At 45.3% G+C, this 15902-nt stretch overlaps 3 protein-coding genes across 12 annotated transcripts in view; 1 reads left to right on the forward strand and 2 right to left on the reverse strand.

Annotated features, from left to right (window-relative positions):
• Nucleotides 1-5085, reverse strand: part of LOC105683743 (mitogen-activated protein kinase-binding protein 1) — a 55487-nt gene extending 50402 nt beyond the window's left edge. For 2 of the 6 annotated variants that reach the window (XM_012396570.3, XM_012396562.3), the window contains exon 1: nucleotides 4928-5059. The gene's annotated coding sequence lies outside the window, so the exon portion shown is untranslated. Of the gene's footprint in view, nucleotides 1-4927 lie in introns of all 6 variants that reach the window. The other 4 variants (XM_025746724.2, XM_025746723.2, XM_012396571.3 and 1 more) reach the window with 4 other exon arrangements.
• A 198-nt stretch (nucleotides 5086-5283) lies between these two features.
• LOC105683822 (synaptotagmin-2) lies at nucleotides 5284-10717 on the reverse strand. Of its 5 annotated transcripts, none has more exons than XM_012396736.3 (10): nucleotides 10256-10717; nucleotides 8720-8864; nucleotides 7697-7810; nucleotides 7515-7606; nucleotides 6915-7022; nucleotides 6632-6829; nucleotides 6178-6330; nucleotides 5970-6090; nucleotides 5705-5877; nucleotides 5284-5590 (listed from the first exon to the last, which is right to left on the reverse strand). In XM_012396736.3, the coding sequence occupies exons 2-10, from the start codon at nucleotides 8859-8861 to the stop codon at nucleotides 5390-5392; spliced, it is 1302 nt and encodes a 433-aa protein (XP_012252159.2). In that variant the 5' UTR covers nucleotides 8862-8864; nucleotides 10256-10717; the 3' UTR covers nucleotides 5284-5389. The 5 variants fall into 5 exon arrangements, with proteins under 5 accessions (XP_012252159.2, XP_048504819.1, XP_012252158.2 ...); XM_048648862.1 differs by having other exon boundaries at nucleotides 6915-7049; nucleotides 10367-10716; XM_012396735.3 differs by having other exon boundaries at nucleotides 6915-7025; nucleotides 10256-10715.
• Nucleotides 10718-13214: 2497 nt separating this feature from the next.
• Nucleotides 13215-15650, forward strand: LOC105683690. The gene is made up of 5 exons (XM_012396457.3): nucleotides 13215-13673; nucleotides 14051-14131; nucleotides 14566-14693; nucleotides 15024-15188; nucleotides 15287-15650. The coding sequence occupies exons 1-5, from the start codon at nucleotides 13619-13621 to the stop codon at nucleotides 15512-15514; spliced, it is 657 nt and encodes a 218-aa protein (XP_012251880.2). The 5' UTR covers nucleotides 13215-13618; the 3' UTR covers nucleotides 15515-15650.
• Nucleotides 15651-15902: the final 252 nt, after the last annotated feature.

Raw genomic sequence — 15902 nt, forward strand, 5'->3', positions numbered from 1 at the left:
GGGATACCGACTAATCGTACGCCCGAAACGGCGGCTTTATTATCGCCTTGAAATCCGAGCGAGAAGACCCTTACGGCGAATTTCGCTGTAATTTATGCGGCCGAGCACACGAGATTTCTCTATCTATCTATCCATCTCCCGCCGCGGCGCGAGAAGAGGACGTCCTTCGAAAAATTAACTCCGTTACGGCGATCCGTATTAGTCGGTACGGATACGGCGGAAAACGAAAAAACGAACCGCTCCTTCGCCGTTCCACAGGTGATTGAGCGACGCGTAAGTTCGAAAGCGATTCACCGATTTCCCTGAAATTTACCTACGATGTACGCGCGCGGGAATGCGGAGAGTGACGTCGTAGCACCGCGGAGCGACGTTTCGACTTCTCGGAAAATCGACGGTAACAGGTACGCACACGCGTTGATACCTAAGAGCGAAGCACGTCGGAGCGAAATTTGAAAGGATCGAATGTGCCTCGTATTTTCCACTTCGAAAAATTGAGTCAACGGAGACGCGCGCAGGTGCTTGCCGAAGAACGACCCTTTTTCGGGTTTCTCCCCGCCGCGTTCGCCGAAGGACTTTTACGTCGGACGTCGTCTCCTACCTGCTGGCCCCCTGCCCGTGAAAATTTTGAGCGCGAGCAGCTACGAATGTAACGCGGTGTATCATAAATGTATATTCAAAGTTTCCGTTCGTATTGTTATTCGATAGGAAGAATACGTCTCCACGAAAAAATACTGTGCGGCAACGGCCAACGTTACACGTCGCACGATTGTACTGCACGTGCGGTATATTCTATGGGAACAGTAGTTACGTATGCATGAATATTATATATTCGAGGAATCCCTTTCACGTTATATTTCTAGAGCCCGAGAGAAAACTGAGCGGACTGCACGAGACGTACGCGGGTAAGACGCACGTTCGGAAAACGATCGGTGTACGGAGGCTGTTCGGATTCGCTCTGTGAGAAAACGCGCGAGGAATCCAAAAAAATGGATCTCGCGACGAGGGACGGAAGAAATTTCGCGATCACTCGCGTCCGGCAGAGAAAAAGACGGAGGTCGCAGAGCCGACGGTCCTAAAATTATCGTTCGATATCGGGTGGCGATAATTCCGGGTAATATTGCCGAAGTGCATCGGATGCTGAGAAAATATTATAGTCGGCTGACGTAAGACACCGTAACCCGAGACGTATCCATCTCTCATGTATTACGTACGGGTAGCTACGACGGTATATGTATATATGTATATACAGCCGTGCAACTCGATTCCCTCTTGACTTTTTTCCGTCGATCAAAGTGTCTTGTAGTGATGCCTGGTATCTCACTGTACGTATATGGAGGTTTTTACGTACCTACATGATTACCGAAGTATTTTCGAATTTTTCAACGAGCTACGCGATAGCAAAATTACCCCCCCTTAGTTTTTATCGAAACGAGGAAATTTTTGTAAAATAAAAAAATTGGAGTGAGAAATGTCATACTCTATACTCTTGTCGTTATACTAGAGTAGAAAACCCACGGAAACGATTGTTATGATAATTTTTTTCCCATCTCGCGATTTTTCAGGCGGTTTGCTCGCGTCTCACCCGTCGAAAGTCTGTGAATTTTGACTATTCTGAAAAACAAAACCTACCAAAGTTGTACAAAATTATAAGGTCCGAATTCGGTGATTATTTGTGAAAACGGAGAAACCGAAATCTTTCGTTTTTAACGGGAATACGAAATATATTTTCTCGTCGGAAGGCAACGATCCGACGCGAAAGTTTGTACAATATAGCTGCAGCGGATCAAACTGTAATTATTGTTTGTTATTTTCACACACAGTTCATCCGACAAGGATTTCGTGGTCGAATTTTCTCTCCGGAGAGCCGTTTCAAAGAGGCCGTCTTCAATTTAGCGCGTTAACGTTCTCCGTTATGAACAATGATAGCGACGTAGGCAACGATCGTCCTCGCTCTCTTGTATATCCCATGGCATAGCGGTTTCTTCCGCTACGAGCGATTGTGAAAACCGACTAAAAGTCGCCATTTGCATTCGAAGTCGGTAACAGTTAAAGAGCCAATTAAACGTCGCTAATAGTGCGATCGTTATCGTCGCGATATTCGTCGTTTTATCTTCGTAATTACGTTGGTCGTTAACTTGGCGGGAATCGAGTTACCGGAGATCGATGAGTTCGAAACGCGTGTATCACCCGGTGTACGCGTCGTACACATCGTAAATGTGTACAGTAATGAGAAGAGCGCCGATCAATTAGCTCAACTTATACGCGTATGCAACGTAGGGGATTAGATTTATGGGATTATCGGAGGCACGTTACACCCCCCCGTATCAAGTGCTAATTCTAATCACCCCGAACGCTATCGTTACGCATGTAGAATCTAATGGGAATTAGAACCTTAACGAAATGACGTTGTACGACAATCAATCGTTTAACGTGGATCAGCTGCTGCTGCTGCTTACAATTTGTTCTTTGGCTCGTCCCACCGCGTGTCAATTTTCGTTGAACGCGAACGCGAAGAAGAAGAAGAAGAAGATGAAGAGTGAGATGCTCTTAGGTATTTTAAGATCCTTTTACTTTTATTTATATTCGACGTGGCTATTTTTATTCGGACCGTTGGCCATAGTATCTAGATTCTAAATACCGTCTTTTCGGTGGACGAGTCAAGTGCCTCCGAAAAGACGAGAGCAGAAGAGTCGGATTAGCTATTAAGTGAGTGTCGAAATTCTCGAGAGCGGTAAATATACCGAGTTCCCCGCGATACGCACGCCGAACTCGGTTCGACCGTACAGGGGACGGGGTGTAATCTGCCCTGGTGAACGCTGTTACTTTTCTAAACAATTACGGCTAACCAATTCAACTTTCGTTCCCACAAAATTATTATATAAATAATTACCCTCGATTCCGTCGTTTCATCCGTTCCCCGCCAAGAGATCCATCTCGGGCTCCTTATTTACATTTTCCGATATCCACATTGGACGAACGATAATTTATCGCGTTCGAAAATTTGTCCTTTTTTGCGCCCGATCGGCGTATGACGACGTTACGGTACGCGTACGCGTTGACCGTACATAGTTTGCGGACGGTATGGAGTTTCCACCATCGGAAATCGATCGCGAGGAATTTTTAGCGCTATGCGACGACTGCCCTTTTTCAGCTGCACAAGCCGCACAGCGATCGAGTGTTAAAATAAACGACAACGAAAACTTCGCGGGTGTGTTTCACTTGCTCCGATAGATCCTGCTTTGAATTTCTGTAGTTACAACTGCAACGGTGGCCCCCGCAGGAAATAATTCCTAAATTTGGGTAATTACATAGCAAATTGGTGATTATCTGAAAACTACTTAGTGCGTCTCGTAGTCGAGACGAGTCTAGACTCCGGACTAGACGAACCTACGGAGTGTAATTTATTTTCCCGAGCTCGTTACGATCGGACTAGCTATACTGGAATTAAGCTACAGTTAAGCTACATAGGAAATTGAAAAAGAAAAAATCTCGCCCAACGTGCGTCTGGACGAGAAAGAAAACCGCTAAGATTATTCGGTGTTCCGAATCTCTGTGAACTTGACTCTAATCTTTGACCGATTTTATAATTCGGGTTAATCAATTATTCACGATTTTTGTACTAATTAAAAATTGGTACGCCGGTGACTGACGGACGGAGGGAGGGGGGGGGGGGGGGATAATAACGACGACTCGTGGTAAACGAGGATCGATAATTTGCATAAATCAACCGTCACCTCAGAAAATATACGTATACATGTATACATATATCCTCTTCAAAGGTACGACTCGTAAATCGTCGTTGCAATAACAGATGTTAATTTGGATTCGTCTGATGTGATTCGAATCCTGTTCTCCGATAAAACCTGTTCTCAGCTGCCGATAATCGACGAGAGATAAATTAGCAATTTTACGTAATAACGAGCCTCCGTCAAACCCGAAACGCGGGGAGAATGTCAAGGAAGCTCCGAATGGGACCGGCGGAGATATTTCTGCATCCAATTTTTCATCTCGCGATCGGGGAATCCCCGTTTTTCCCTGGATCGATCTAGCGTTTAAATCTCGTCCAAACGATATTTCGATAACGCGTAACCAAGCTTTCTGACGAGTAGTAAAACGAGACTCTAGTGTTTTGTCAATAAACCCGCACAACCGGCTGCTGGGCACCCCACTTCTTTTTTCGTCTACGATAAGCGATTGTTGTCTCATTATCTCGATACGACGTTCAGGTGTAAGCCTACGTATTCCCCACTCGTGGAGAGATAATGGGAAAACAAAAAATGAATAAGATGATAACAAACGAGGCTCGGAGACGAATTCCAGGATGAATTTATCTCCTCGGCTCAGCTACGAGGGACGACTGGGAGCTGAGACCGAGGAGAACCGGCTAGATGCGAGCAGGTAGTCGACATTTTTTTCGTCTACGTTTTTTCGTCTCAATCAGAGGGGAGAGGAGAAGGCAACGGGTAGCCGAGCGGGCTCGAAAACAGTAACGTTCAAAATACTGGAGTTTAATCTTGGACCGTTGACGTGACCGGTAGTTATCAAACGGGGCGACGATATTCACGGATTTTCGTATCGTTTAACACAGGTCAAGACACCGTCGTCGAAGGTGATTAACCGAGCTGCGGCACCGATGGCTTTTCCTAAGCAATTTGGGAGGCTGACAAAATAATACGGGGGAGATTCTGACGAGTGGAAACAACGGCTCTTGGGGTATTCGAACGGTCGAACGAGGCGACCGTTGATTTAGACAATGGGGAAACAAGTGGCAAGAGTTGGACGAATTATCCTACGTGGAATGCGCCCAGAGGTTATTTCAGTGGACTCGGCAAGATAATAAATTCATTGAAAAAAATGTGTATTTTCCAGACGACGAGGAACGGCGAGATCGAGCCGATTCGGTTGTATGATGAGAGTTCGTACTTACATTACGGTTAACATCCAGTATTCGGAACGGAAAAATCACACGGTTCTACGTACGGAGGGAAACAACTACGGGGGGAACACAAAAAACAGAACCGTACCCGCACAACGCACTCACAAGTCACAAAACAGACTGAAGTACGATGTTGCTGTCGGGACCGAGTCGCCCGAGGAAGTCGCCCTCTGACGATGGATATCGAAACTTCGATTAGAGATGGCGATATACGCGCGACGTTCGAAAATCTACTTTTCGAATCTTGCGGCTATACGGGTCAATTTATGCATAGGAACGAAATCGAGTTTACTTCGCATTCGTGGTGGATTGAAATGAATCTGAAACGCGTTTCGGTATCTCGTTGGTTTTTTTTTTAAATAAATAAATTTATTTCTCTCATTTTTCTCGTTTGGTAATACTACTTGTTTGTGGTTCGTTCGCGCGCGCGTACATATAATTTTTTCTATACTTCTACTTGAGGGTGTGCCAAACTGTGACGACTTTTCTCTGATTTTGTAGGACGGAAAACCAGTGGGCCTTCTCCGTTACACCTCTCGCGCCCTTACCCAGGGCAACTTTTCCTATGCAAATATCTTTGGATTTTCTGTAGGAATTTATGGACTCTTCGCTGTCGCTTTGGTGTTCGTTGTTACCTTCTTCCGGGATATCAGTCTGAAAAAAAAAAAATAACACGTGACACTTGTTGACGTGAAAATTATTTTGACTCGTGATCGGACACACGTATTACATGCACCAATGATTTTCGACAGTTTAGCAATAAATCACCTTGCTCCAAACAGCGACGAGAAATTGAATGGATTCGAGTTGAGCAAAGGTCAAATCGAACGTTAAAGTCTCGTTGAATTCCGGTTGGGCAGTTGCCCGAACATATTTAGTCTTTTTCTTCTTTATTTTTCTACCCGTCTTTCCGTTCAGCATCAATATCCTTACGTATGGATCTGGAACGTCGAATCACCGTAGAAAATAAATCGTCGCCTGAGGAAAAATGCTCCCCCTCAATTTAGCTCCCAATTCTACACCTCAAACTTACTGAATTCGTTCGGACTGGGTATCGTGTGGGTAATTTTCATATTGGCCAGCCTCACGACCTTTATCGTCAATCTCTGCGCCGTTGGTAGATAACTCACGCCCAATAAAATGTTTCCGTATTCCTGAAATTGCGATCGAAGATCGAAGCTTCGTAGGGTAACGAAAACTTATCACAGGTGTATAGGTCACGCGTGGTGTAAATTACATACCTTGTTGGACCGTTTCATTTTGTAATTGAGCAAATGAATTTCCGGGCTGGTCAATAACTTCTTGACATCTTTGAGGGGAAATTTGAGCGTACACAATTCGGTGTGATTCGCGTACCTGTCGTGATCGTAAGCGGCGATGTCTACGACCCAATCCTGTAATGGAAAATAATAATCGTTGCAGGCCAAAAAATAGAGAATCAATTTAGGGGGCACTTGTTCCCTACTCGAGATCGCTTAACGACCCGCATTTCTCGGATTCCGCCGTTCTTCAAAACGGGGAGCCAACAATTTCGCATAAATAATAGGCACTTAGAAATCTGAGAAAAGCGTATCATCGCACGATGTCTCGGATTGCCAAGAGCATAGCTATGTACGTCGCGTTGCCAAGTCTGTAATGTCTATAATCCTCCCCGGCGGATGGATAATCTATAATAGCTAGACAGTTGATACGTGCCTTGACTTCTTGGGGCTTGACGTCCGCCACGACGAAAGTTTCTCTGTAAATTGGACTGGCCGTGTGCCGAACACCCCTCGTCCTGAAGCTGTGCAATTTTTGTGCGTTCCGGTTAGACCAGGTTTGTTTTATTATATCCAAAGCCATGTAAGGCTCCAACGTGCAGTTGTATTGCTTCTGAGGTAAATTAGCCACTGCCTGGAAACGAAGGAAAAAATCATGTATTCGATTATCGGGTTCGTCGGCTAATTTTCGCCAGTCTTTCGCCGCACAGAATCCATACCTCGATTCCGATAACGAGTTTTCCCAAAGCGTTTTCCGCGCTCGCAGGAAGATACTGCAAGCTCATGGTGAGCTCCGTCGGGAATTCCTTGATTTTATCGTCCTTTTTCTGCTGTTTTTCAACATTAATTAAACTCTACAAAGTAAGTTCAACCAATTAGTTAAATATACGAGATGAATATCTAGCCTCAGTTAACTCCTCGGGTGAGTGAGGCGCGTTGGCTATGGCTCTATAATTATGACGGGTGTACAGAAGTCGAGCGTCGTCCGGACCGTTTAGACGTTGTTAATTTTATAATTGAATCTTTGACTTTGCGAGCTCCTTCGAATCTTCTTCAAACTTTTAGTATCACGTCTGTATACGCTTCCGTTTCTCAAAGTCTCCGTTCCCCGTTTATTTCTATCGCCTTTTTATTTCGCACACGCGAGACACAACGCGATCAAAAATTAATCACGCTAAACGATAATCGCGCGTGGAAATATTTTTCGGGGCGAAAATGTGAAATGTGGCGGTTTTCAAAGACGCGAATTTTTCCGCTGAGAGGCCTAATTTAAAACGAAATTACGACTCTGAATTTTTGGAAAATTTTGTCATAATTACCAGCGTCGAAGCGGTTTCCATACTCTCGAGAGTGCCGTTGATCGAATTCAGGGAATCTCGGCCCTGAGACTCGGCGTTTTCGCAAATACTTCCTAAAAAAAAAAAAACAAGTTTCACTTCAATTTCTGGCAAACGATTATTTTATTCTCTGGCGATACAGCCAGCCCAGTCGACTATCTCACCGTTATCGTACAGACTTCCAAGCCTCCACGACCTGTAGCTCACATCTGCAAGTTTAACGTTCTCATTTGGCCGCCCGTTGTACCTCAGAGGAACATTCTTTTCCCCCTGTTTTCCTGCGACAAATATTCGTCGATGTATTTTCATCTTTTATCTTTCGGCTACCGATTTTCTTCACACGTGATAACTCAACGATTCGGGGTATGCTTTCATTGGCGCTAAAAGTCCCTGACCGTTGCAGTTTATCATCGGCATTACGGCTATTTCGTTTGCCCGTATATTTGAACAGCCACAGCTCAATTGACTACGGGAAGCAAAGCAAACGTCTCGCGACTAACCAAGGCTCAGAGCTTCGCACGAAGATTATATTCAACCAGAGCGATTGAGAATGAAACGAACTTTTGATCGAACTTTGGAAAACACCGATAAAATACGTGACGATACTACGGAAGGAGTAAAATCGAGTCAGGTAATCTTTCGACGAGGTAAAAAAGAATTCAATTAAACATAAATATATGTAAGTGAAAATCGCGCTATTATTCAGATTTCTACGAGGTAGCGAACATCCGACCTTGGTCCAAGTTATGAATTGACTCGCTTCGGGGTCTCGGCGTACAAGGCGCACCGATGTTTACAGCGGTTTGTTTTTATCTTTATTAACTCCGTTACGAACCGACGAAGCCCGAACGCAGCAGCTATAGGTGGTGCGGTAAGTTGCAATCAGGACCAGAATGGAATTTCTGATTACCTTATACAACATCGGGCCGGTGCCGCTGCCGTTAACAACTCACCTCACCGCGATTCTTCGCGAGGTCGATGCAAATATAAAAGCTAGGAATTATTTCTTCAGACTTCGGAATTGTTCGCGAACGGATATTTCCCCGGGAAGGCAATTAAACTTCCTCAGCGTGAAATTGAGTCACGTCAAGTTTGTCTTTTGTCATTCCTGAATTTCCGTGGAAATTCTACGGGACCCGTTAGATTTACATTCATAGTTTCGGAGGGCAGGCCGCAGCCGTACTTACGACGTTTCCGTACACATTCGTATCCCAGACATCCGGGCGTGAGAAAACACGCGATTATCAACAGGAATATCAAAACGGCACCAGCGCCAGCGCCGATTAGCACGAACCGGCCCCATCGGCCCAAAAACTCTTCGTACACCATTCACTGAAATTCAAGCAAAAAGAATTCGTCGATTAATTACTCAAAATTTATCCACATTGAAGCGCCACACGTTGAGTGGAAGCGATAAATGTCTAATTAGGGCTGTATTAATTCCACGGTGGATGTGGTCAGATATGCGGAATAATAAATGTAAGAAAATCGATCGGTATACAACGTTCGATTAAAACGAGGGCAACGAAATCGCGAAATCATCGCTATGGTGAAAATTACGCGAATGAAGGTAGACAACGGTAGCTGACGTCAGAGAATAGGAATCATTAATCGCGAATAATTCTTCAGTATCGGTCGGGATGATAAAAAAAAATAAATTTCTATCGTATGGTTTCACGTATCGTGATCGGCTCGCAACTGTTCGAACACCTGTGCAATCACGTGATGATACGGGACGTACTTGGTCGGGCGAAAATTCGGTTCTACTTTTCTGCCGGACAAAGGGAAATTTATTCGCAATGGCGAAAATCATATTTTACGAGAGTGCGAAGACCGAGGGAAAAAAAATTTCATTTCCGTGGAAAATTTCGCTCGATTCGAAACCGAAGAAGAATCCGAGGAGGACCGCGTGAGTTGAGAGAACAAAAAAAAAAAAAATCCGGACACTCGTTCCATTCCGTACGAGTAGATCTTCTTATCGGGATGGTAAATTTTCTCGATAGTAAAAATTACGGAGCAAACTGAACAGAACATGCGAAATTTACGAAGGCACCGAGTTTGCAGAATTATAAGCGTTGAAAACGTTTATCATATCGAGACCTTGACAAATGCCTGCTTATTATATGTATATAGTATAGGTATAGGTATAGGAAATACGAATAGGATATACATCACGTGCGAGTAAGAAGCCCTTGAAACGTGTAGTGCTCGCGATAAAAATTCACAACGAACTGCGATGCGAATAATCGGAGGGAGAGGGGAGGGAGGGAAAAATAACTATTTTGTCGCATCGCACGGAATGTATAATTACGACATCGCGCATCCTGCGGGATGTGGCTGTCCGACGAACGTATTTCTGATAAACTTAAAGAAATCCCGGAGTTCGTAAACTCCGATATTACGCGTGAGGCGATCTTTTGTTTTTCTGCTTCCAAGGCGTACGAGCATCGGAATAAATTCACTACCGCGGGACGACGGAGATTGAATAATAATGAACAAAAAAAAATGCAATGGAATAGAAAACCATTGTACAGTGAATCAGCTGCGACCGCGGCGCATAATATATTCGAACAAAGAAAAGCAACTCCTTCTCTTCCTCGTCGCGTTCCTCTGTTTACAACGCTTGTTCACTTTACCGCATGGCCGATCTTTCGAAAATCGTTTCCCGAAAAACTGAGAGAAAACAAAAAAACCAACAAACGAACACTCTACGGTCTACTCACTATAGATGCACCGCACGTTGACATGGGAGAATATCGCGACGCGGTCCCGTTAAAAAGGTTTTTTTTTCTTCTTCAATCCTCGCTCCGCTAATTACTGCGCAGCCCACTGACCGATAATAGAACTTCTTTCCATCCAGTCGAACGACGAGAGGCTGACGACGAAAATCGGGCCACGAATATCATCCGAAGAATTTCTCGCACCCGCGGTGCAGGCTTCGCGATTCTTTTTTCCTCGATCCCCGTGCGATTTCCTTTTTCCTTTTTTCTTTTTTTTTCCCCTACGCTTTTCGCGCTCGATTTTAACTCGCGACGATTCTATCCGCGACTACCGTGTAACTCGGAGCACCAGCCGTTTGGCTCGCCTATGCCACGACCGTATGCCCCCGTATAATGACACGGCCGTGGCAAAACACATGCGGGTTTCAAACGCACGCACACACACTCGCCGATCTCCTAACACCGAGTCGCATGCACGCGTTATCGCTGATAATTCACGACCGCAGTGGCGACTCTTTCAGAGGTGGTTGTTCAACGTGCGCCGAAACAATCTCACCGCGTACGGTGTTCGTGCATGTATTATCTACTCGCGTATACGTTCGTACGCTAGTTTTCAGTCGCTTTTTACCCGGAGACGTTTACATCCGTCACCGTTGTTGCTGACTGAGTTACTTTTCATGCAACCAGGTAACAGGTGATCGCTGCATTTACGGTCACCTGAAAATACCGCAATTTTGTTCGCGACTACGAACAGTCGGCGATCGTAAGAGTTTACCACACGACACGATGCACCGAAACGGTCACCAGGATCTTCGGATGGTCACGGTTACATCGCCGGCGAAACTTACGTAACCGAAATTGTACGTCGAGTCGTCATACTTCGGACTCGGTACGGTTAGCACCTACACGTACCTGAATGGTACGAAGCCTTCGCATCCGTCTGATATGTGCCTGGGAGGATCTTTCAGTATCTGATTATACCGAAATAGATCGATATGGAAATTTTTGGATGGCTAAAAAACTCGCTCCGCAAGTTGTACTTTGCCGGGTGGTATGATATAGGTATCGTGTTGTTCCAGTAAACGCAGCTGATAGATCGTTGAGCCTGGTTATTTGTTTTGTCGATGGATCTTTGGAAAAAAATCATCGTTTCCATGAGCGATGTTTGTCGTAATGAATTTTTTCTTTTTGTTCAGCACCAAGCTTCGCTCGACGTGTTCCTCTTCTAGACCCCCGGCTCCATAGGTGTTACTCAATAGGCGTGAACTCAACGACCTAAAAACCGTAAAACGTGCGGCACGGAGGTAAAAAGGTGTATAATAATAAATGAACGAAAAGAAAGAAAAAAAAAAGAAAAAAATCCTATAGAAAACACGAGGAGGTGAAGGTAATCGTGTACGTTTTATAATTTGTACACGCTACTAACGAGACGCCATTATACGCTACCGAAGGTTGCCGTAGACATCGGACGTCTGTATTAATTGTTTTACTGTCTTAATGCAAACTCCGATGTTTGCGCGTCGCATAATTAATAAACACGATTGTTCCATCCACCTGGTGTAGGATATCGAGTACGAATCGCTCCATCGGATTGTGATTCTCACATTTCAAAATCGATTTCTAAACACGCGTTTCCCGGACGAGACGGTGAAAAGAACCACGAGAAAGCACGACTGATTCTCATTTTCGTACGACTGCGTCCTAGAGATTCGCGAATTTTATTTTTTGCTCATCCTCTGCGAAAATAGAGCTCACACAGTCGATACGAGTGTTGATCCATCTGGAACCAAATGATTCGTGATTGTTTCAAGTACGGAATCTAAAGTTTATTGCCTGCACTTCCTCGTTCGACGATCAGTGTGTACAGCAGGAGTCTGATGATTAGATACTATAGTTAGTCTGTTGCGGTTTCTTCTGTCTCGCAGTATGAGCTGAAAAAAGGAAGTGAAGAAAAAAATAACAAGGAAGTTGACGGGAAATAACTGTCATTAGAAGAGCCACGCTTAAAAGCGTTTTGTTATAAAATCGTTAACTCCTTTCTCCGTTTCGTTGGTTCAGAAAATGACTAGCTTCTTCCGTACGAACCACTTGGCCGCGGTGATTTATCAATTATTTTCCATTTCTACGAATCACGCCTACCCGAAGAGGACGGTATACGTAACGGTGCGTGATATTGGCTTCCGTAGATCCAGCGTGTCGCGCAACGGACGAAACGAAGAACCCACATGATCCGAATGTCGTGAATTTTCAACAATGAACGGCGAGTACGGGGTTTCGCTTTCGCTTCGAGTGAATCCGATCGGTGTCGCGTGTTTCACTTTCGTGCACCATCCGATTCCAAAACATCCTTCCACTTCGTCGTTACGTTTCAACGAGATTTCTCTCTTCCGAATACCGAATCGTCGTATACTTCACCGGTCTCTCCTCGTTACAACCGGGTGAAAATTAATGAAAGAAAAGTCCCGAAACCCCGTCCAGTTGTATCCCATCGAACGGAAACTCTCCGCATTCTAGGACACCTCGTTCGTTTCAAGGACGCTGCAACCGAGTCTAAAAATTTCGGTAGATCACCGGAGACGTAACTCAGATCAGAAGAAAAACTGGAGCCTTACCTACGTGTGCGTGCGTAAGATCAGTGGCACACACACACACACACGTGTGCGACTACGCGATGTAGGTACAAAGATTAGTGGCGCAAGGTCGTTCGGTGGCCATCGGAAGCCCACTTCTGTTTTCATCGTAGTCCGTAGCAGGGGAGACCGGGTGCTCCGTGACGACGCGACGCCCGTCACATTTAACCGGCGAGGCCCATCCGCGCGATGCTAGATGTTAATGTTATAGTTAGTTAACCGGGTATTCCTTCGGTTTTGTATTACGGAGTAACATTGGTAGGGGGAAGCGGAGAGAGTCACTCTTCTGCGTGTGACCTCGATACCCCCGAACCTCCGCTTCCTCTCCCCTCGAGCAAGGCGACTCCTTTCACATCGGACTTCGGTTCGTAGTTCTGTACGCCGAACACGAAAACTTGAAATCCCGGTTGGCGTCAGTACGTCGAGAACCGGCGAGTCGTTCAAAGTTGTTCGGAAGTAAAAAAGTCACCTGGAACACCGCGATTCCTCAGGTACGTCGGGGTTTCAGTGATGGTGCGCGCAGTTGGCAGCTGATGCGTTTCCCGATACGGCTGTCGTGTGTTCCGATCTGACACCGCGCCAGAAGTGCGATTCCCGCTGTACACGTTCCTCTTCCTCGCCTTTCGTCGTCGTCGTCGTTCAGAGGATTGAGCCGACGTGTTCGAGAAAGATGCATTTTTGCGGGACGTGAATATCGAGATTACCGAGTCTGGATAGAAACATACTGTAATCGAAAATGCGGAGCACTGTCCCCTTCAAGTACGCCGTTTGCGTTCTCTTCGTTTGCGGATGTAAGTGGCACTCGATTTTTCAAATACTCTATGCAAATCGATTTCTCCTGTAGTTTTCACGCCGTTCGCGACGCGGACGCGCGTGTCGGTGAAATCAACGGAAATCGTCGTGGGCGACACCGTTCGAGTGAATCCCATTTGTTAAACACTTCGCTACCAGGTTCTACTCCGTCGAAATTCACGCATCTCGTTATCCGCCTCGTGACTCATTCGCTCCGAGCGCGGAGGCTCGTCCCAAAAAATTTCTGTCTCCACGCTCGATTATCGTTGAGCGAGAAACACCGACTCCCGAAAGAATCTGAGAGACGAACGAACCGGATAACGTCAAGTTTTCCAGTTTCTTTTTTTTTTAAATGAGGATTGTACATTTGTTCAAGGCGTGACCAGTCTGATCGTACCGGAGGAACTGCCGACGATACTGTCGCTCATCTACTCCAATATACCGCCGATAAAAAAAGGTGAGCATACACCTCCGTAGCCGGAGCGAGTCTAATTCGAATAGGTCGATTGTCTACTGTGAAATTATACAGAGTAATGATAGAGCGGTGTATCTGAGAACGTCGCGTTGCTCAATAACTTTCGCTCTTCACGAACGTTGCAACGTGACGAGAAACTTAGACCGGCGGTCGGACTACTGCGTCGCGTTTGCCGCTCAAATTCAACGTCGTAACGATAATGTAACGAACACGCGTCGTCGACGTTAAATTTTTACAAATATAATAAACCGCTCATTGAAACACCGAGTGACACTATTTCCATTTATTCCGTAAAGTTCGCTCGCCGGTTGGTTTTCCCAAATGTTCCAAAATTCAAGTGTCGAGATGACTCATCTATCGGCGCCGAAATCCTCTGATTTTAATGTATACACGTGAATTCCTCTCTCGCAATTTAGGAACGGATTCTCGACTCGGAGTTGGTTTTAGACTCGGAGAACACGCCGATTTCCAAATTCTGGTCGAATTGGGTCCGCAACGGGAAACTCAGCCGATCGGCAACACGGACTCAAAGAGAAGGCGACAGGTGATTTATTTTTTCTTCCTACCATTTCGATTTATTTTCAGACATGGCCGTGCGGACATATTCGCACCGTGTGGATTCTGATCCCTCGTATAAGTTTTCCTGTTTTTTTTTTTTTTTTTTTTTTTTTTCCGTTTTGACAACGTTGTGCAAACTCTCATGGTTACGGAATGACCGCGATTGGCACACGTCGATGGGTTTTTTTCATCGACTCCCTTTTTTTTTTTATTTCACAATGCTTTCCACTTTTACGACGATCTCGACGGTCATAGAAGTTACGCGGTGTTCGCTTTTGCGTAATTAACTCGAGTCATCCGACGATTTCTAACGCAGGCGACTTTGGAATCGGCGATGAAAGGGGATTTCGGTCCGTGGGCACAGTCCGTGGCCAAGTACCAGATGCAGTTGAGAATACAGAAGGAAATCGAAGAAGAGAAGAGGCTGCAGGACAAACTGAAGAAACTACAAGCTCAGGATAACCAGAGCGAAGGAATCGCGGTAAGGACGACGAATTTTTCAAAGACGCTCGATGTCCGGTAAAATCACTCGCGGTAGCGATTAGTTTTCCGAACGATTCGAATCATTTCTTTCTTCAGTCGGGGGGCAGCGACTGGTTGAAAAAGTGGAGTAAAGGTATGGTGGAACCTCCGGACCGACAGCCGGTCGAGGAAAATCTTCCGATCCAAACGATCTTGCCTCGTTTGGACGCGAGCCGATTGTCCGTGTCCAGATTGTCGTCGGGATCGAACGCGATGACCGAAGAAAAAGCCGCCGAATTGCAAAAACTTTACAAAGATCAACCGGCGAGTACGCAAAAGGTTTGATCGCACCCTTCCAATGTAGGTATTTTAGTCATGTATACTTGTAATTATCTTCACTCAATCGTACTGTATAGTGTAATATTTATTGTAAAGAATATCAGCGTTTGTACAAAATAGTAAAAAAAAAAGAAAAAACAAATTTAAATATTCATTCGAATGTCGAAACGATTTCGTGCGACGGATGTTGTTTCGATTAACTCCGATTCGGTGCTCAAGTTGTCGGTGCAAAACGGCAGCATCCCAAACTGGTTCAGCCGATGTATCGGAATTTTATTTCACTCGTTCTTGCGAACCGAGAGAAGGTCATTGCCAATTTTTTTCGAGCACGCCTCGTATCGTGCGAGCATCGCCGACGAATGCTTTCACCGAGCGTCAGTCATTCGATTCGGGT

This window comes from Athalia rosae, chromosome 1 (genome assembly GCF_917208135.1).
Source record: "Athalia rosae chromosome 1, iyAthRosa1.1, whole genome shotgun sequence".
NCBI lineage: Eukaryota > Metazoa > Arthropoda > Insecta > Hymenoptera > Athaliidae > Athalia > Athalia rosae.